Genomic DNA, 21,296 nt, shown 5'->3' with positions numbered 1-21,296 from the left:
TAAACCAATGCTTGGCAAGCACTGCCTACAGATGGTCAGCTCATCTTTTCGTTGTTCTGCCCCCTGTTCATTTCCATTGCTTCTGCAGTTCTCTGATACATTTAAAGAGATGATTTATATATTTTGTCTAGCTTCTCTAGTTCTTAGCGGGAGCACTGATCTGCCACACACTGTCCCATCCTGCTTGGGAAGTCTGTTTCCTGTGTTTAAAATTTTAATTTCAGTTTCCAGTTGTTCACTGCTAGGAAACAGAAATACGTATTGAATTTTGCATATTTGCATTCTGTCATCTTGCTAAATGTACTGATTAGTTCTAGTAGATTTCTTATAGATTCCTTTGGGATTTTGTACATATGTAGTCTTGTCATCCACAAATAGAAAGTTTTGTTTCTTCCTTCCCAACATGTGTGCGTTTTCTTTCTTTTTCTTGCTTATTATGCTGACTAGGACTTCCAATGTGATGTTGAATGGAAGTGGTAAGAGTAGTCATCTTTGCCTTGTTCCCAATCTTATGGGGAAAGCATGCAGCCTTTCACCACGAAGTGTGGTGTTAGCTATAGGGTTTTCGTAAATGACTTTAAAAAAATATTTATTTTATTTATTTATTTGGCTGTGCCGGGTCTTAGTTGCGGCATGCGGGATCTTTAGTTGCAGCATGCGGGATCTTTTATTTGCAGCATGTGGGATCTAGTTCCCTGACCAGGGATTGAACCTGGGCCCCCTGCACTGGGAGCGTGGAGTCTTAGCCACTGGACCACCAGGGAAGTCCCTGTAAATGACTTTTATAAAGTTAAAGAAATTCTCTTTTATTCCTAGTTTGCTAACAGTTTTTAAAATGCTTTTCTGGTATCTGTTGAGATATCATAAGGTTTTTCTTCTTTAGTCTGTTGATATGGTGAAATATATTAATAGTTGAAGGTTGAGCCTACCTTGCATTTCCAGGATAAACCCCATGTGATTTATTCTGTAAAAAACAGGTTATTCCAGGACAAAGACCCCTGTTTATATATTGCTGGATTTAATCTGCTAATATTTTGTTGAGGATTTTGCATCTAAGTTCATGAGGGATAGTAGTCTTCAGGTTCCTTGTGATGACCTCATGTGATTTTGGTATCAGGGTAATGCTCAGGTTGACCATATCCTTAATGACTTGCTGCTGTCTCTCACTTACTGAAGGAGGGGTGTCTAATTTCTAAGAGACTATTTGTCCTTTAGTTGTCAGTTTTTGCTTTCTGTATGTTGAAGTTCTACTGTTAGGCAAATACACATTTAGGATTATTATGCCTTCTTTTATTATTATGTAATTATCTCTGTATGATATTAATATACCACTCCAGATTTCCTTTGATTAGTGTTTCCATGGTATATTTTCCCCATTTCTCTACATTTAACCTATCTCTGTCTTCCTATTTAAAGTGGGTTTCTTGGGGCTTCCCTAGTGGCGGCGCAGTGGTTAAGAATCCGCCTGCCACTGCAGGGGACACAGGTTCGAGCCCTGGTCTGGGAAGATGCCACATGCTGTGGAGCAACTAAGCCCGTGCACCACAACTACTGAGCCTGCATGCCTAGAGCCTGTGCTCCGCAACAAGACAAGCCACCAAAATGAGAAGCCCACGCACCGCAATGAGGAGTAGCCCTCACTCGCCACAACTAGAGAAAGCCCACACACAGCAACAAGGACCCAATGCAGCCAAATAAATAAATAAATAAATAAATAAATAAAATAATTTAAAAAAATAAAGTGGGTTTCTTGTAGACAGCATATAGTGTTTTTTTTTTTAATTCCAATTTGACTGTCTCTGCCTTCAGTTGGTGTGTTTAGACCACTTACATTTAATGTAATTATTAAAGTAGTTGAATTTCGGTCTCCCATTTTATTGTTTTCTATTTGTCTCCTCTGGTCCCCTTTTCTGCCACCTTCTGGATTATTTGAGAATCTTTTGAGTATTCCACTTTAACTTACCTACTGACTTTTAGGCTGTATCTCTATTCTTTTTTTTTTTTTTTTTTTTTTTTTTTTTGTGGTATGTGGGCCTCTCACTGTCGCAGCCCCTCCCGTTGCGGAGCACAGGCTCCGGACGCACAGGCTCAGCAGCCATGGCTCACGGGCCCAGCCGCTCCGCGGCATGCGGGATTCCCCCGGACCGGGGCACAAACCCGTGTCCCCTGCATCGGCAGGCGGACTCCCAACCACTGCGCCACCAGGGAAGCCCGTATCTCTATTCTTTTAATGGTCACACTAGGGATTTTTTTTTCTTTTTTTTTCTTTTTGCGGTATGCGGGCCTCTCACTGTTGTGGCCTCTCCCGTTGCGGAGCACAGGCTCCGGACGCGCAGGCCCAGCGGCCATGGCTCACGGGCCCAGCCGCTCCGCGGCATATGGGATCCTCCCAGACCGGGGCACGAACCCGTATCCCCTGCATCCGCAGGCGGACTCTCAACCACTGCGCCACCAGGGAGGCCCCACACTAGGGATTTTGATATATACATTCCTATCCTTTCACAGTTTATTTAGTTAGTGTTATACCGTTTCAACTAAAATGTGAAGGCCTTACCCCCATGTAAGTTCCTCTACCTTCCCCATTTGTGTTATAGTTGCCACACCTATTACATTTACATATGTTGAAAATCCCACCAGGCAATATTATAATTTTTGCTTTCAACAGTCATACATACTTTTTAAACCTTAAAAGGAAAATTTATCTTTTTTATTTACCCATATATTTAACATTTCTGTTGTTCTTCCTTCATTTTCCATCTGGTGTCATTTCCCTGCAGCCTGAATAATTTCTTTCAGTAGTTCTTTTAGAGCAGGACTACACAGTGAATTCTCTTAGTTTTCCTTCATCTAAGAATGTCTTCAATTTCCCTTCATTCCTGAAGCATAGTTTTGCCAGATATTGACTCTGGGTTGACAGTTCTATTCTCTGGTACTTTAACTTTATTTATTTATTTTAGGCTGCATTGGGTCTTTGTTGCTGTGTGTGGGCTTTTCTCTAGTTGCGTCGAGTGGGGGCTACTCTTTGTTGTGGTGCGCGGGCTTCTCATTGCGGTGGCTTCTCTTGTTGCGGAGCACAGGCTCTAGGCATGTGGGCTTCAGTAGTTGTGGCTCGCAGGCTCTAGAGCACAGGCTCAGTAGTTGTGGCGCATGGGCTTAGTTGCTCTGCGGCATGTGGAATCTTCCCAGACCAGGGCCTGAACCCATGTCCCCTGCATTGGTAGGCAGATTCTTAACCACTGCGCCACAGGGAAGTCCTTCAGTACTTTAAAGACACTGTTTCACTATCTTCTAGTCTCTGTGGTTTCTGATTAGAAATCTGTAGTCATTCACATTGTTGTTCCTCTGCATGTAATGCTTCATTTTTATCTATCAGCTTTCAAGATTTTTTCTTTGCCTTTGACTTGTAGCAGTTTAATTATGATATGTCTAGGCATGTTTTTCTTTGAATTTATCCTGTTTGGGGACCCAAGCTTTTTGAATCTCTAAATTGATATCCTTCACCAATGCAGGAAATTTTCATCCATTATTTCTTCAAATGTTTTTTCTGCTGCAATCTCTTTCTCTTCTCCTGGGATTTTAAAAACACGTTAGTCCTTTTGATATTGTCCCACAAGTTCCTGAAGCTCAGGCTCCCCCCACCCCAATCTTTTCTGTTTCTTGGTTCTCCAAACTGAGTAAGTTCTGTTGCTCTATCTTCAAGTTCACTGAGTCTTTCCTCGGTCATCTCCTTTCTGCTGTTGAGCATGTTCAGTACTTTTTAAGATTTCTGGCCCTTTATTTTTCAGTTCTAAAGTTTCCATTTTGTTCATTGACACAGTTTCTGCTTTTCAACTGAGAACGTCTATCTTTGCATCAGTTACAGGTATGTTTGACCTTACCTTATATGATGCAGTCACAATAACCACTTCAAGGTTTCTGTCTGATGATTTTACCACCTGGATCATCTCAGAGCGGGCATCTGTCGATCGTCTCTCTCCTTGCATAATTTGGGGTTGTAAATTGGACATTTTGACTGTTGTGTAGACTCTGGGTCTGGAGAATGTTCTGTCTCAGCAGCCCATCAACCTGGTTAGCTCAGACCACAAGCCCCACTTGCCTTCAGTGGCCAGTGGTTCCAGTCTAAGTTCAGTTATCAAAAGCTTTTTGTGCTGCTTTGGGTCTGTCCTGAGCATGTGTAACTTGGAGGTGAGCCCAAGACTTCTGCCGGTTTATCTAGAGCACAGGTCCCTTTCTCCAACTCTCTCCTCTCCAGGACCCTTGCACTTTCCAAAACTCAGCTCCTCTGGTAGAGTTCCTCTTGCCAGAAAGACAGAGTTCTATCAGAATTTTTGTTTGGTGTTGCTGTGTGGTCCTGCAACTGAGGCCACCCAAGGCAAAAAGAAAAGAGAAAATAAAATGGGAACTCCTCCCCACACGGGTCACAGCAGCAAGTCTAAACTTGCCTCCACAATCCACCTGCTTTGGTTCGCTTTGCAGAGTCCTTAGGGAGCTCCCTTTTTTTTTTTTTTTCCTTGAATTTTCAGTTGTAACAGTGACAGAGATGAGCTGAAGTGGGCTTATGCTACCATAACAGAGCCAGACACTCCATATATTACTTTAAAATGGAAGGAAAATAATCTGGAGATGATGCAGTTAATCCAAAACAATTGATTTGTAGAATTTTTACTTTGAGGTTTCAGCTTTACCTATTATTCAGAACTTCACTACGTCCAAGTTCCCTTGCTGGCTGTGTGCCACATAAGTCAGAATTAAAGTGTGTTTTGGGGCATAGAGGGAACATACCTCAACATAATAAAGGCCATGTATAACAAACCCACAGCTAACATCACATCAGTAGTGAAAAGATGAAAGCATTTCCTCTAAGATCAGAAACAAGACAAAGACACCCACTCTTGCTACTTTTATTCAACATAGTATTGGAAGTCCTAGTCACAACAATCAGAGAAGAAAAAGAAATAAAAGGAATCCAAATTGGAAGGAAGAAGTAAAACTGTCACTGTTTACAGATGACATGATACTATACACAGAAAATTCTAAAGATGCCACCAGAAAACTACTAGAGCTCTTCAATGAATTTGGTAGTTGCAGGATACAAAATTAATATACAGCAATCTTTTGCATTTCTATACACTACCAACAAAATATCAGAAAGAGAAATTAAGGAAATAATCCCATTTACCATCACATCAAAAAGAATAAAATACCTAGGAATAAACCTACCTAAGGAGGAAAGAGACCTGTACTATGAAAACTATAAGACACTGATGAAAGAAATTGAAGACAACACCAACAGATGGAAAGATATACCATGTTCTTGGATTGGAAGAATCAATATTGTTAAAATGACCATACTACCCAAGGCAAACTATAGATTCAATGCAAAACCTATCAAATTACCAATGGCATTTTTCACAGAACTAGAACAAATAATTTTAAAATTTGTATGGAAACACAAAAGACCCCAAATAGCCAAAACAATCTGGAGAAAGAAGAACAGAGCTGGAGGAATCACACTCCCTGACTTCAGACTATAAAAGCTACAGTAATCAAAACAGTGTGTTACTGGCACAAAAACAGACATATAGATCAATGGAACAGGATAGAAAGTCCAGGAATAAACCCACCCACCTACGGTCAATTAATCTATGACAAAGGAGGCAAAAATATACAATGAAGAAAAAACAGTCTCTTCAATAAGTTGTGCTGGGAAAACTGGAAAGCTACTTATAAAATAATGAAATTAGAACATTCTCTAACACCATATACAAAAATAAACTCAAAATGGATTAAAGACCTAAATATAAGACTGAATACTATAAAACTAGAGGAAAACAAAGGCAGGACACTCTTTGACATAAATCAAAGCAATATTTTTTTGGAACCATCTCCTAGAGTAATGGAAATAAAAGCAAAAATAAACAAATGGGACCTAATTAAACTTAAAAGCTTTTGCACAGCAAAGGAAACCATAAGCAAAATGAAAAGACAACCTGTGGAATGGGAGAAAATATTTGCAAATGATGTGACTGATAAGGGATTAATTTCTAAAATAAACAAACAGCTCATACAGCTCAATATCAAGAAAACTAATACCCCAATCAAAAAATGGGCAGAAGACTTAAATAGACATTTCTCAAAAGAAGACATACAGATGGCCAACAGGCACATGAAAAGATGCTCAACATCGCTAATTATTAGAGAAATGCAAATCAAAACTACAATGAGGTTTCACCACACACCAGAATGGCCATCATCAAAAAGTCTACAAATAAATGCTGGAGAGGGGTGGAAAAAAGGAAACCCTCCTACACTGTTGGTGGGAATGTAACTTGGTGCAGCCACTATGAAGAACTTTATGGAGGTTCCTTAAGAAATTGAAAATAGAGTTACCATATGGTCCAGCAATCCCACTCCTGGGCATATATCCGGAAAAGACAAAAACTCTAATTCAAAAAGATACATGCACTTTAATGTACACAGCAGCACTATTTACAAAAGCCAAGATATGGAAGCAACCTAAGTGTCCATTGACAGATAAATGGATAAAGAAGATGTGGTGTCTACACACACACACACACACACACACACACACACACACACACTGGAATATTACTCAGCCATAAAAAATAATGAAATACTGCCATTTGCAGCAACATGGATGGACCTAGGGATTATCATATTAAGTAAGTCAAAGACAAATATCATATGATATCACTTATATGTGGAATCTAAAAAATAATACAAATGAACTTATTTACCAAAGAGAAACAGATTCACAGACATAGAAAACAAACGTATGGTTACCAAAGAGGAAAGTGGTGGTCGTGGGGAAAAAATTAGGAGCTTGGGATTAACATATACACACTACTATATATAAAATAGATAAACACAAGGTCCTACTGTATAGCACGGGGAACTATACTCAATATTTTATAATAACCTATAATGGAAAAGACTCTGAAAAAGAATATCTATATCTATCTATATTTCTATATATATCTATATCTCAATCTATATATATCTGAATCACTTTGCTGGACACCTGAAATGAACACAACATTATAAATCAACTATACATCAATTAAAAAAAAAGTGTGTTTGCTTCCCCTCACTTCCCTTCATGCCAGTACACTGAGGATAGGCAAAGCAACAGATGTACAGAATAAGCCACAGGTCACCTCCTCCACATGAGGCTGTTCAGTCGGTAGTACAGGCACGAGAGATGTGCCTCAGTGGGTCAGACGAACGGTCCATGGGAGAACAGGGGTTTCCTCTGGGATATCACCCTTGAAATAAGGAAGTGCCCACTTCCCCTTGTATAGACGAATGTGTTCTTATGGCTTCTTTAAATCTACAGCTAAACTTAGGTTAAATGCTACTGACTTGGAACTAATGTAGAGAAACTGACACGGGTATATTTTTATATTATTTATTAAAAAAAATATTTCCTAAGAAATAAGTGGAGTAAGCAAGACTACAAGGGGGAAGCTACAGTACTAAGGCAATACTGTACTTAAGAACGTACTGTTTTTTAAACACGAGGAGAATATATAAAGACACACAGAGACTCTCTCTCGCTCTGCAGACGTCACCGGGGAATGACACGTTCTGCCTGAGGAATCAGACGGCTGCAATCTGCCTGTTTAGCCAGTGAGCACTTTGGAAATGTCAATCATCGTGACTCGAACACAGCTGTGGGGATACCTATTATATGAGCACACCAGCACTCAGGAGGCTGGGACAGCACAGCAAACACGTCAGACCCGTCTCTGCCCTTCTCCGTGGCACTTTCTGTTTGCTGAAGCAGAACATTCAGAACCTAGCCTTTTATTGCTGACGCAGGGGCAGCACTGTAAATGTAAGCTGGTGAGGGGACTGCAGCATCCCACTAAGAGGATATTCTATTGGTGAAGCCTAAGGTTCCATCGAGGATTTAGCAGCTGCACCCACAGTTCACCTGCAGAGTTTGCAGGCAAAATTCCTAGACCTTCTTCAAATACATCACTACCAAACAAGGCTTTAACCTATAAACCCATACCTGGCGGCCTTTATGGGACTTAACACGTCCTTTGTTAACACATTGTCTGGGGGCTTTGGTTACCACTGGGGCCATCATCTTGAGTGTTACTCACTCTCTTGCTGCCCCTCTCAGCTTGGAATCACAGCATGGGAGATCTTCTCCCTCTGCTGCTGCGGAGCCACTGGCCAGTTCCTGCCTGGCAGCAAACCCACCCACAATGATGCCATTATCAAGCTCACATTTCACGACGGAATCCACGGGAACATCTCGAAGACTGACAAGTGCAGCCTGAAGACCGGGTGAGCCAGGGGTGACCTGGCCTGTCAGCCCCACCGCCCCACCCCACCCTGCTCAAAAAGAAAAGTAGAAGCAAGGAGAAAGGTAGGAAGGGATGAATGGGAAAGGAAAAAGAAATGAGCTGGATTTTGTTCAAAAACTTGTCAGGACTTGTTCTTCCTGTTTTTAGTATTTTAGGGGTGGGAGTGGAATAGAAACATATAAAATGAAGATATCCATTTCTATTCAACCCTGCCCTGGAGGTCTCAGCCAGGGAAATTAGGCAAGGAAATGAACTAAAAGACATCCAGTTTGGGAAGAAGTAAAACTATCTCTATTTGCACGTGATATGATCTTGCATATAGAAAATTCTAAGGGTTGCACTAAAAACCTACTAGAACTAATACACAAGTTCAGCATGGTTGCAGGATACAAGATCAACATACAAAAATCAATTTTATTTTTATACACTTGCAGTGAATAATCTGAAATTGAAATTAAGAAAAAAACCTCCATTTACAATAGCATCAAAAAGAAGAAAATACTTAACAATAAAGTTAACAAAAGAAGTATAAAACTTACACTCTGAAAACTATAAAACATTGTTGAAAGGAATTAATGAATAAATGAAAAGACACTTGTGTTCATGGATCATAAGACTTAATATTGCTATGATGGCAGCACTCCCCAAATTGATCTATGGATCCAACAAAATCCCCATCGAAATCTCACCTGGCTTCTTTCCAGAAATTAACAAGCTGATCCTAAAATTCATATGGAAATTCAAGGGACCCAGAATAGCAAACACAACCTTGAAAAAGAACCAAGTTAGAGGATTCACACTTCCTGATTTCAAAACTTACTACAAAGCTACAATAAGGATATAAGGATAGACATATAGATAAATGGGATAGGATTGAGAATCTGCAAATAAACTCTCACATTTGGTCAACTGATATTTGACAAAGGTGCCAAGGATTCAATGGGGGAAATAACTGTCTTTTCAAATGGTACTAGAATGATTGGAAAAGAATTAATCAGTAAGCTTCCACATTAATGAAAGTTGACCACAGTTATTCCCAAATAAAAAGAAACCAACTCTAGCCGCGGAGCAACTAAGCCCATGTGCCACAACTACTGAGCCTGAGCTCTAGAGCCTGTGAGCCACCACTACTGAGCCTGCGTGCCACAACTACTGAAGCCTGTGCACCTAGAGCCCGTGCTCCGCAACGAGAGAAGCCACCATGATGAGAAGCACGGGTGCTGCAATGAAGACTAGCCCCCGCTCGCAGCAACTAGAGAAAGTCCACATACAGCAACGAAGGCTCAACGCAGCCAAAAATAAATAAATGCAATATAAATTTATTAAAAAAAAAGAAACCAACTCTAAAAAAAAAAAAACCAACTCTTAAAAAAAAATCCACGTGCAAAACAATGAAGTTGGAGCACCAACCTAACATCATATAGAAAAATTAACTCAAAATGCATGAAAGACCTAAATGTAAGCGCTAAACCATTAAACTCTTAAAAAAAACCCATAGAAATAAATCTTCATGACCTTGAATTAGGTAATGGTATCTTAGATATGACACCAAAAGCACAAGCAACAAAAGAAAAAATAAACTGGACTTCATCAAAATTAAAGAACACTTGTGTTTCAAAGGAAATTATTAAAAATGTGAAAGGATCAACCCACAGAATGGGAGAAAATTTTTGCAAATCTTCTATCTGATCAGAGTCTAATATCAAGAATATATAAAGAAGTCTTGCAACTCAATAATAAAAAGACAACACGGGGCTTCCCTGGTGGCGCAGTGGTTGAGAGTCCACCTGCTGATGCAGGGGACACGGGTTCGTGCCCCAGTCTGGGAAGATTCCACGTGCCGCGGAGCGGTTGGGCCCGTGAGCCATGGCCGCTGGGCCTGCGCATCCGGAGCCTGTGCTCCGCAACGGGGGAGGCCACAACAGTGAGAGGCCCGCATATAGCAAAAAAAAAAAAAAAAAAAAAAGACAACCCAATTAAAATATGAGTAAAAGATCTAAACAGACATTTCTCCCAAGAAGATGTACAAATGTCCACTAAGCATAAGAAAAGATGCTCAACATCATTAGTCATTAGGAAAATGCAAATCAAAACCACAATGAGATAACACTTAACTCCTCCTAGGATGGCTATAATGAAAAAGATATGAATAGCTAGTGCTGGGTAGGCTGTGGACAAAGTGGAGCCCTCACACCTGCTTTTCCGGATGTAAGATGGTGCAGCCATTGAGGAAAACATGCAGCACTTCCTCCAATGGCCAAACGTAAGAGTCACTGCATGACCCAGAGTGGAATTCACTCTGGGTTTATACCCAAGAGAAATGAAAACTTGTCTACACAAAAACGTGTACAGAAAGGAGCATTATTCATAAAAGTGAATAAGTGGAAAAAACACAAATGTCCATCAGGTGATGAACAGATAAAATGTTGCCCATCTATACAATGGAACATTATTCAACCATAAAAAGGAATGAAGTACTGATACACACTCCAACATGGGTAAACCTCAAAAACATCACACTAAGTAAAAGAGGCCAGACACTAAAGGTCATTCATTGTGTGACTCCATGTGTATGAATGTCCAGAATGGGCAAATCCATAGACACAGAAAGCAGACTAGTGGCTGCCAGGGACTCTGGGGAGGGGAGATGAGGGCACTAGTGAGAGGGTACAGGGTTTCCTTAGGGATGATGGGACCGTTCTAAAACTGACTGTGGTGATGGTTGCACAACTCTGAGAACATAACAAAAATGACTGAACTGCACAAGCAATGAAGCTTTTACCCAAAAAGCCACAAAAACGAAGTGAAGATACTCTTCGGGTGTCACAGCGCCAACCACCTTGCATCCGCAGTTCAGTTTCCACGGTCCTCATTCCCTGTGCTCTTACTCTTTTGAGTTCGTTTTAGAACTTCTGCTTCTTAAGGAAGGTTTACTTACTCCATAAGCCAGATGAGAGGACAGTGTCGCTCATGACCCTTAAATGCCTTCCCTACACTAGCCTGTGCCTGCCTCAGGAAAGAACACACCTTCCTTCCTTCCAAGACCAGTCCTCAGACTCCTCAGGAACAAGATCACAAGTAGTGAGAGCAGCCCTGGAGGACACCGCAGCCCCCAGCCCGGGACCTGGTCCTTGGTGAGGGCGGGGCACCAGGGACGAGATGGGGCTGTGTGCAGGGTCACTGAGGAAAGCTGGGCGGAGAGGGGGCAGATGACTAAGGAAGAAAGATCTGAAGTGTCCCCATTTTCTCAGAGATCCCCAGACACGGGGCCGCAAGGAGGCTAGGGATTGTGGAAAGGGTGAAGCACATGCCAAGGTGGCAGCTGTCCTGGCCAAGCGGTGCAGGTGTCCACTGGGGAGGCCCCAGGCTGGGTGTCTTGGCTCATGCAGTCAAGGCTCTGCCTGGGGCCATGAGGCCAGCTCCCCCCAGGCCCAGCTCCACCTGCTGACCTGCTGCCCCACCCCAGTGGCCGAGCACCAGCAGGGATGGAAGGGGTGGTGGGGTCTCCTGCTGAGTTTGGGGCTGTGGCCAGTGACCTGGCTCTGGGCCTCTCCTGGGAAGGCAAAGCTCCCGTGTTGTCATGACAACACCCCACCTGACATCACCAAGTTCTCCCCATGGGCAGGTGGGGGTCACCGGGAGACCCCATGGGGCAGCAGTGGGTAGGGGGGAGGGCAAACACCTCCCCAGGGCAGGGCACACAGTGCAACCAGGACACGGCCCCCACCCTGTCCGGGCACCTCCCATTCTGTCTCCCCTATCCTGTCCCGGGAGTACCCCCACCCAGTCCTGGGTGCCCTCTTCCCCCAACTCCCCATCCCCTGCTTTTCTACTTTCCATGCTGCTTGTACCACAAATGTGCCTCCAGCCAAACGGTCCTGGTCCCTGGGTCCTTTTCTCTACTGCCCTGGTCTATCCCTTCTGGATGCCAGGCTTGCCAGCTTCCCAGGAAGTCCTCTCTGTGGTCAGATGGCCTCCATGGCTCCCCCTTACGCCCCTCCCACCCACCAGGCACGGCTGCTACCAGGCCCTCTGCAGGCGGCTCACTGCGGCCTCTCCTTTTCCTCCAAGCCCCCCACCAGGCCCCCACTGATCTTGGGCAGGATGCCAGCTCTGCTCCCAGATTTTGTACTTAACTGTGACTGGTTTGTGATCGTCATGAGTTCTACGCCCCCCAGATTAGGAGGTCAGGTCAGGCTCACACAGCTGGTATTTTAAGACCGGGGCTCAGCGCTGGGCAGGAAGATGTGAGTCTCATCCTGGCTGGATGGGCTCCCTCTGCCCCAACACACACACACGGGGTCTATGAGCCAGGTGACCTCCAAGGCCGGAGCCCAGGAGTCAGCTCTAGGTCAGCTGGGTTTCAAAGCACGGCCTCCCTAGGTCCAGGGATGAACTTTTACAACGAAAAAGGCATGTTGGTTGGCACGTGAAATCTCACTCGTTGACAGCGAGAGGATGAGACTCCCCTCCCCAACTCTTGGGTTGTTCCACACGAGGGTACCCCTTGCCCAGGTCAGGAGGAGGCTGGTCATGACCTTCCCATCCTGGGAACGGGTGCATCCCAGGAAGCTGGGCCGCACACACCCGTGGGCAGGTTCTCCAAGTGCTCACCAGGGGCGGTTGACGCCCCACGGCCCACCACACAGCGCCCAGTGGTGAAACCGTTAAAGAGACGAGGCAGGGCACTGCCATGGGCAGCTTCCCAGGCCGCCCCAAGCTCTGGGCCCTGGGAGGCAGAGGGAAAGGGGAGGTGTCCACCCTGCTGGTGGGGTCTGGAGAGGCTGCCCCTCCACACCCTCCCCCGGCCTGGGACCCACTGCTGCAGAGGGACGGGTCACTCACAGGCAGGAGAGGCCGGACCTCCTTCCCCTCCTCAATCAGAACTGCCCCTAGGACCGGGGTGGGGCCCAGCAGCCAGAGTGGCGCTGGAAAGGTCGGCTTCTGGCAAAATCCCCCAAATCAGCTGGCACAGAGCCCCCTCCTGGCTGAGGCGTGCATGCACCTGGCAAGCAAGACTGTCCACTGAAAGCCTGCGTTTCTAGCTCCTCTTGAAGAACTCCAGACCTGGCAACTTGGCCACATCCCACCATACCCTCTGGGTGGAGGGTGTGGAGGCCCCCCTTAGGTGGGACACCCACTTGTCTGTCCTTGCTGTTGCCTGCTCGCTCCCTGGGGCATCTGGCTTCCTACCTAGACATCAGGACTCCAAACCAGACCCCCACACCCCAGAGGCACCAAGCTGCACGCCCTCCCAGCCACCAGCCGCGGGAGCCACACAAAACCCCTTGAAAAATGAGAAACCACCAGCACCCCTTCTAAGGGAGGTGGGGCCAGAGTACCGCCCTGCACCGTGCTGCGTGCAGTTGCCCACAGGTGACTGACTGCCTTCTACCCACAGCCGGGCAGGGCTAGAACCTCACTGGCTCCTGAGGCCCCAGCCCCTGTGTGGCACTGACCAGCCAGGTGCCAAGTGCCCCAGGAGAGTCAAGGTACTGTGTTCCAGGGACCTGAGGGAGAAGCCACACCAACCCGCCCTTCCACGGACCCCAGTCCACAAGGCAGCAGGCTGTGTGGGTGTCAACTTTAATATGGGGCTGACCTGTCTGGAGGCTAAGAGGGTCCCCTTTGTCTTCTTGTTGGGAGTGAAATCTCAGGGAGATTGTCTAATTCCAAAACGAACCGTGAACTAGGGAAGTCACTTCCATCCTTCCCAGTCTCCACCTGGCTGCTAACAGCTCGAAGCTGGCAGCTCGGGGACCCGCAGCCACACCGGCCGGCTATCCTTGAATGTCTGTCAGCAGGACTGGGCCTCTGTACGGCCCCAGGAGTGATGGGGTGGGCAGACCTCCTAGAGTCATCAAAATCCAGCAGGGATGCACCCCTCCTGGTCCACCACCCACAAACGCCAACATGGAAGCAGAGAGGTTACCGCCCCCAAGTCTACATGGAAACTGGGCAGGTCGGGGAGCCAGGCCAAGGGAGGGCCCCCTGAGCCAAAGCCCTGCCAGCTAATGGGAGCAGCAGGAAGAAGGGAAAGGGAAGGGTGGGGAGGCCAGGTCTGAGGTGCCTTCCACAGAAGACAGGGTGGCGGAGACACTGGCCCATGGAGCCGCGCGACCCGGGATGGGAGGTGTGACCAGCACCAGGAGCGTTGGACCTGGCCGTGGCCCGTGGGAACCACAGCTGCAGAAGCTGCGTTTGGCTGGAGAGTTTGAATGTTGCCATTTAATCCAGAAACGAGAGCAAGACAGCAGCGCCAGGGAAACGCTCCGTAGTCATCCTGATCAGGAGCCCTGTGTGTGCTGTGCTGCTCCGTCAGCTCCCGGCCCACCTGGCCCGGTGCCAGCCTCCTGGGAGCCCGGCCAGGGCCGGACACGCACCCAAACTCTGTGGGCCCCAGTCCTCTGGAATCCCCGTGAGTCCCACACAAGTTACGAGGCTGCCACCACTTCCGCCTGTCGGGGCCTGGCCTTGACGGGGACTTTCTCTGTGGAGGAAACATAGAGATGTCTGTCGCGTACAGAAGACCCCAGAGGCGGGAACTTCCCGAAAAGGACAAGAGGCAGCAAGGAGCCAGGTCAGGGCTTCGCACTCTGGGAAGAAAGGGCACAGCTCTGAGAAAGGCGAGTTACACACAGAAGCCGGGAGGGATGACAAACAGCAGGCACTGGGCACAAGCACTCAGGACAGCACAGCAGGCGGGCGTGCACCCCTACCCACGGACCCTGGAAAGGAGGTCAAGAAGCAGCAAGGGAGCAGAAAGAACTGAGGAGGAATCACAAAAGACGAGTCCAGGCGGATAGAGAATTTCTGAAGGCGTGTTAAGCGATGCCGCGGGGAAGGTCGTCCCAGTGATGTTTAGAGGACGGCTGGTCCTGGGTTGGACCCAGAAGAGCCTGCACAGCTAAACTGGCCCTTTCCCAACTCTAACTTTGGGATTCGCCTCTCTGAACGGGGTTTGGCTCTTACAAGATTACCGAAACTGCTCAGAAGCCTGGGCTCAACCCCAGGGCGAGGCCCGCACTCTGCCTGAGCTGGTGCCAGCAAGCACGCCCACCAAGCAGGGGGGTTGGGGCCCGACCCTCACCAAGCAGGAAGGGCAGGGCCCAGGGGCCAGGATATTTGCTTTGCTCCAGAACGCACGGTTCCCCAGAGGACATAACGAGGAGGGTACCTGGGATCTTTTCAGGAAGGGGCTCTGAAGGAACCTCTGGCAACTCTATCTGTTCCTGCAAGAAACAGAGGATAAAGGCTGTGAGATACAATTACCTTGTCCTTCTCTTGGAGAGAACAGCATCCCATTCACTTAGCCGCTCGCAGCGGGATTTAAATAGGACACAAATCCTCCAGCACACAAGCCCAGGGTGCAACCTCCCTGGCTTCTGGCATCTCTGCAACTCATATCACCGGGGGAACAGTGACCACAAAAGGTGGCTGCTCTCAACGACCCAGAGCCTGAGGGGCTCCCAACCCAAAGTACCATTCCGAGTCTGAGACAAGGGCTTTGAAACAGCCACCCATGCAGGTCAGGGGCCCCAGTTGCACCTCTGCCTCAGGTGGTGGTACCGGGGGGCACCTGTTGTTCCAGCGACTGCTGGTCTACCTCTCGGGCCTTGGGAGGAAGTAAATCAGCAGGCAGGTGCACGTAGGGCCCCCAGGCAGCGAGCAGCAGTGTTAAGGACCTGCTTGCCTGACCTGGCCTATGGCTGGGGGGTGGCAGGCTGGTGGGCACAGTGTGAATTCGGCTTGCTTAGGCAGGGGCCCACAGAGATGGAGACGCCCTCCATCAGGGAACAAACACAGACTCAGGGCCTGAAGTGATGGTTGGCTGGTTAGAGGCCTCTGGGCCAACACATGGAGGCCCCGTGTGTGACAGCGAGTGACCGGCCACAAGAGGGAAAAAGCCCCCATTTGATCTAAAACCCACACACTGCCCACTGGGGAGGAAAGGGCTGAGGGAGCTAGGAGGGTTGGCATTCCGCTCTGTCCTGGCACCTGGTTTGCTCTGAGGCCTGCAACACCTGGGTGGACAACCTGCAAAATGTTCTTTCCAGGCCAGTCCTGCCCTGCAGTCAGCCAGGTGGATGGGGAGAAGGGACCTCAGTTTAGCACAAATGCCAGTTGTTTTAGGGAAGAAAACCAGCTGCAGAACCAGGGCTGTGTACTCAAGTGAAACCTGACACAGCTGCTCACCGAGGCCAGTGAGCAGAGTCCTCCTGGGGGGGTCCTTACACCTGGGCCTGTGTCAGTGCCGGGGGTCCTGTTACCTGAGTTATTGCGTCCAGCTCCTCCAGGATGGCGTCTTCGTCCTCCTGAGTGAAGCTTCCTGCCAACAGCTCATCTATTTGCTGCAAAAGGAGGAGCAGAGGTGAGGAGCATGGCTGGGCTGGGCTGGGGGAAAGGTGGGCCCTTGTGGAGGAAGGAGACAGCCCCAGCTCAAGGCTCCTCGCACTCGAAAGAAGGAAGGCAGCCCCCACGTGGTGCAGGAAGGCCTGGCCCTTGAAGGCAGCGCAGGACATTCAGCGAGTTGGCCACTGTCCTCGCTGGCTGCCAGATGGCGGGCCCCGTGGTGCGGCAACACCTACCCGCTGGTACTCCACAGCCTCCTGCGTCTCGTCCAGTATCCGCTCCACCTCTTCTATGGACATCACCTGATCGGTTACAAGTTTTTAAGTCTTGTCAGTGAAGCACGTAACAGAACCCCCTACACGAAGGCCACCTGCATTGGCAGGGCACACGGCCTAGCCCCACTGTTCCTGTTTAAATGAAGCCACGCCAAGCGGGATATAACACGTCTTTGGTTATTTCTGTGCCAGGCAGGGCCCGTCCACAGAGGCATGGAGCTGTCAGACAGTCTTTTCAGAAACCTCAACTGACCTCCTTGGACTCCTGCTGGCCCCTCTGGCACCCAAATCAACCCTAGCGGTAGTCAAAAGTATAAAAATTTTTCTCTGGCCAGGTGACTTGATTTCTTTTGGGTTCAAAGCAGCACCTTTGCTTGACTGGTCACCACCACACTGGACAGTCAGAAAGGCAGTGTAACCTCAGCTCTCTGCCCAGCCCCACTGCCATCCACTCATCAGGAATGAGACGGGGTGGGCACTGGGGCACGCCATCTCTGCGCCTCACCTCGCCTTTCACCATCCACCTCTGTGCTGTTTCTTGAAATGAAGCTGTGTTCACCTCCTCCGGGAAGTCCTCCAGATTAGTTCACCACACCCCTCCCCCACTAAAACCAGACTGTCCCTCTAGTCACTTTAGCATCTCTGGACACAACGTATAGTTTGGGTCCCTATTCTCAGGTCAATATCCCTGAGTTTGTACCACCAGACTGTCACCCTCTCCTGTCACCCTCTCCTGGTAGTGACTGGCTTTCCCTCATGCCCGAAGGCCTGCGTTCAGGTGTGGCCTCAGGGACTACCCCTCTCCTTGTTCCACTGGCTGCCCCTCCTCTCTGTCCCCAGTCCTGCAAGACTTACCTGGTGCATCTTATTCAGACATTCATTTCCAAACTGCAGTCCCTCGATCACCTTCATTTCAATCTGGGTGAACTCAATACTCTGGACCTGAGAAAGAAACCCGTGTGGTCAGGGGCCCACCTTCTCTGCCGCCTCATGCAGACCCATGGAAGGGAGTTAGGATCACACTATCACTGACAAAGACTGCTGGGCCTCAGAGCAAACTGTCTCTGCCTTCCTCCTCCTTCTATCCTTTCCCGCTGCCCTGACCAATACTTGGGCGGGACTGAGAGGGCCTGGGAGGAATCGCAAAGTAGACTGCTTATAACCAGCAGCTCTGTTAGCAAAAGAGCAGAACTAGAGCTCTGGGTCCTGAAACTGGATCACTTCGGGAGCCTCCTGCAGATCCCAACACCTCTTCAGTCACTGGGGCAGACTCCCCGCCCACCCCACCACCCAGAAGTGGCCTAGCCCCCCAGCCACGATCCTGCAAGAGCCAACCTGCCCCAGCCGCTTAGGACCGTCAGGCTCCCATCAAAGATTCTCCTCCACCTCCAGGCCTGACCCATTCCATAGCCTCGGGCTGAGAGGTCCAGGAGAGGAAAATGATAGGTTTCAGTCATCTGAGGGGACTCTGGTGCCTACACGGTCCATGCCCACCCCCCCGACGCCTACTAGGCCTACCATGGTCTCCAGGCTGGTGATCTGGTTTTCTGTCTTGTCCAGGAGCTGCTCCCGGTATCGCTTCTTCTTGAGCAGCAGCTTGGCCCGTCTGCAGAGGGAACCCGAGCACTGACCCAGCAGCCATGGCCATCAGCTGCCCTGGCCTGGCACTGACCAGCCTCCTGGCCTAGCCCACCTCTGCTCTAGGCCGATGGGGGACAGAACCCCTCTCCCAAAGACTGGCCCCCAGCCCCACTCACTCCTTCCTGCCGTCACGCAGGAGCTGCCGGGCGATCTCCCGCTCCCGCTCCAGCTGCTGGGTGATCCTCTTCTGGTACTGCTTCAGCTTATCCCGCTGCTGCTTCAGTTGCTGCCGGGAAAGCAGGCCTTGTGTCAACACCAAGCCCCCGCAGGGGGCGCTGGACACTCACCGGGCTACCCAGTGTCCAGGAGAGCCAGCACAGAGGCTGCTGGGGTCACTGAAGGGCCCCCCACAGGCCAGGCTGCCCCAACTGCCACCAATGGAAGCACATCCTCTGAAACTGAGTTCTCCATGGGGACAAGTTTGCCCCCCAGGGCACGAGGGGCACTATCTGGAGACATCCCTGGCTGTCACACTGGGGATGCCACTGGCATCTAGGAGGTGGAGGCCAGGGATACAGCTCAATATCCTACAAAACCCCAAGATCTCCCCCACCCCAGACAGAGAGCCAGTCCTAATGTCCTCAGCACCGGTGTGGAGGGCATGCTCTCACCGCCGTCATGGCACGGCATCACCGTCATGGCAGGGCATTGCCATCAGTGAGGAGTGTGAGCGCTGGTCAGGGAGTGTGGCCAGCACCTCCAAGGTGAAGAGACGACACAGAAGTCGCTGGTGACAGTCACCCGAGTGCCACCATCCCAGCCCAGCCATGGCTGGAGACTGGGGCCTTCCCTCCCAGCTTCACTCCTCTGTGGACTTCAGCCGTTTGCCATCAGCTCCCCTGCTCTTGTCACTTATCACCATATATGAGTGGACAACAGATGGTGCACTGAGGTGACGTTCACGTGACCGTGCCAATCACCTAGGACCCCAGTGTCCCAAAAAGGATGCAAGCCCATTTACACGCCTTAGTCTCTCCTTCCCTATTTTAAGCCATTTACATTTCTTCCAAATTTCATCATTTCAGGTAACGCTATGGTGAGCATCTGCAAGCACAAGGCACTTCTCAGATAGAAGATTATGTCTTCAGGGTCGGTTATGGGTAGTGGGTTAACTGGGTCAAAGGTGTGCACATCTTTAAAACTCAACATGGTGAGAAATTAGCCCCCAGTGTAGACGTGGTCAGTCTGTCTCAAGCGGCCGCTCCCCAGTTCCCTCCACAACTCCATTCTCTTCAGAGGCCGTCTGCCCCAGCGCACCCCATGGCCGGTGGGTCAGGCTCGGCGACAGCCGCACGTCCTGTCCCTGATGCCGTGAGAGGCGCCCGCCATCCCACCCCGTGGCCAGCCTACCCGCTGACAAGGTACGACCAGGAAACAGTGAGACGCGGGCACCGCCTCCCGGGACCCGAGGCACAGCTCAATTGCCGCACCGGGACCGCCTACACCCGCAGCGACCGGATTCTCTCAGACTCGCTGGGAACCGGACCTGGACACGCTCCCCACCGGGAGGCCACCACTCACCGCCCCAGACGGGCTCCGAGGCTGCGGCCCCGGCGTGGGGCTGGGCGGCCGGAGGGGCCGAAGCCCGGGGCGAGAGCGGAAACGGAGCCGGTAGCCGCCGTGCCTCGGTTTCCCCGCCCGGCCCAAGTGTCCCCGGCCCGCGTCCACCCGCCTGCGGGGCCCGGCGTCTAACCAGGATGGCCTTGTCCTGCTCCGTCACCCGGCTCTGCTGCTTCTTACGGCCGAACAGGTTGCCCATGGCGGCCGGCGCGGCCCGGCCCGGCCTGCCGCCCAGCCCGGTCGCCTCCGCACGTCGCGGCCACCGTAGTTCGGACCCAACCCACCCCGCTACGGCGGCCGCGCGGGGCCAAGCGCCGCAGAACGCGGAACGCGGCTGTCCGCAGACGGAGGCCCCTCCCTGAGAAGCTGCCGGGGTTCTGGGGCCCTGGATCGCGTGGTTCACGTGCATTTCCAGAATTCCTCACCTGCGCGGACTTCAAGACTAAAAGTTCCATCTCCCACTGCGGTGGGACCCTCGCAGGGTGACAGCGTGTACCGTCTCCCGGGCGGTCAGAAATCTTGTTCACAAGTCACTGCCCCGCCGGCTCGGACCACAAAATGCTGCGTTTAGTGATGTTACAACCCTGGGCGTCAGAGTGTCCGCTGAACCGCGCCCTGGGCAGCATGCTCCACACGCTCTGTCGTCCGGGCCAGTGACTAGTCCCCGGAGGAGCCCACCTTCTGGTTCCGTGGGTCCGGGCAGAAGCCCCCACGGGGCATCGGGGATATAGGGCGGGGCGCCACGTACACCTGCAGCCTTGGCTCCCACCCGTGTGTCCTGGCTGGGGTGGGGGTCATAGGATGGCACCCAGCCCTGTTTGGTCTCCCCAACTGATCCCGCAGCCCAGTCTGCATGGGCCCCGCCACCTTTCTAGCAGCCCAGCAGCTCCTGGGCGGTGGGGTCATGGTAAGATGGGGCGTCCCATGGCATGAGTCCAGCGCTCACCCCTTTCTGTGAAATGAACTCCTTGATCAGAAGCAGTGCTGCGAGGCCACCACGATGGGCCTCTCAGTCCACAACAGTGCCGCTGGCAGAAGCCCCCTGGGCGAGGGGGGAGGCAAATCTGTATCCAGAGTGTCTATTCCCGTGAGGACATGTCACTGCCCCCCGAGGGAAGAGTCCTGATTA

The 21,296-nt window shown here is 49.9% G+C and overlaps 1 protein-coding gene across 1 annotated transcript; it reads right to left on the bottom strand.

Moving 5' to 3' along the window:
* Window positions 1-14,552: 14,552 nt before the first annotated feature.
* On the bottom strand, window positions 14,553-20,434 carry CHMP6 (charged multivesicular body protein 6). The gene is made up of 8 exons (XM_081220480.1): window positions 20,301-20,434; window positions 18,724-18,833; window positions 18,485-18,572; window positions 17,822-17,908; window positions 16,928-16,993; window positions 16,610-16,690; window positions 15,517-15,571; window positions 14,553-14,829 (listed from the first exon to the last, which is right to left on the bottom strand). Exons 1-8 carry the CDS (start codon window positions 20,364-20,366, stop codon window positions 14,774-14,776), a joined length of 609 nt encoding a protein of 202 aa, XP_081076606.1. The 5' UTR covers window positions 20,367-20,434; the 3' UTR covers window positions 14,553-14,773.
* Window positions 20,435-21,296: the final 862 nt, after the last annotated feature.

This window comes from Mesoplodon bidens (assembly GCF_964165515.1).
Source record: "Mesoplodon bidens genome assembly, chromosome: 19".
Taxonomy (NCBI): domain Eukaryota; kingdom Metazoa; phylum Chordata; class Mammalia; order Artiodactyla; family Ziphiidae; genus Mesoplodon; species Mesoplodon bidens.
Note: the sequence above shows the minus strand (reverse complement) of the source record. Positions and strands in the feature narration are given on the sequence as shown.

Coding starts and splice junctions, on each gene's coding strand:
- CHMP6 (XM_081220480.1), bottom strand. CDS start 20,366: ATGGGCAACCTGTTCGGCCGTAAGAAGCAGCAGAGCCGGGTGACGGAG. Junction 18,834..20,300: donor AGCAGGACAAGGCCATCCTG/GTTAGACGCCGG, acceptor CTTTCCCGGCAG/CAACTGAAGCAGCAGCGGGA. Junction 14,830..15,516: donor CCTTCCTGAAAAGATCCCAG/GTACCCTCCTCG, acceptor TTTCCTCCACAG/AGAAAGTCCCCGTCAAGGCC.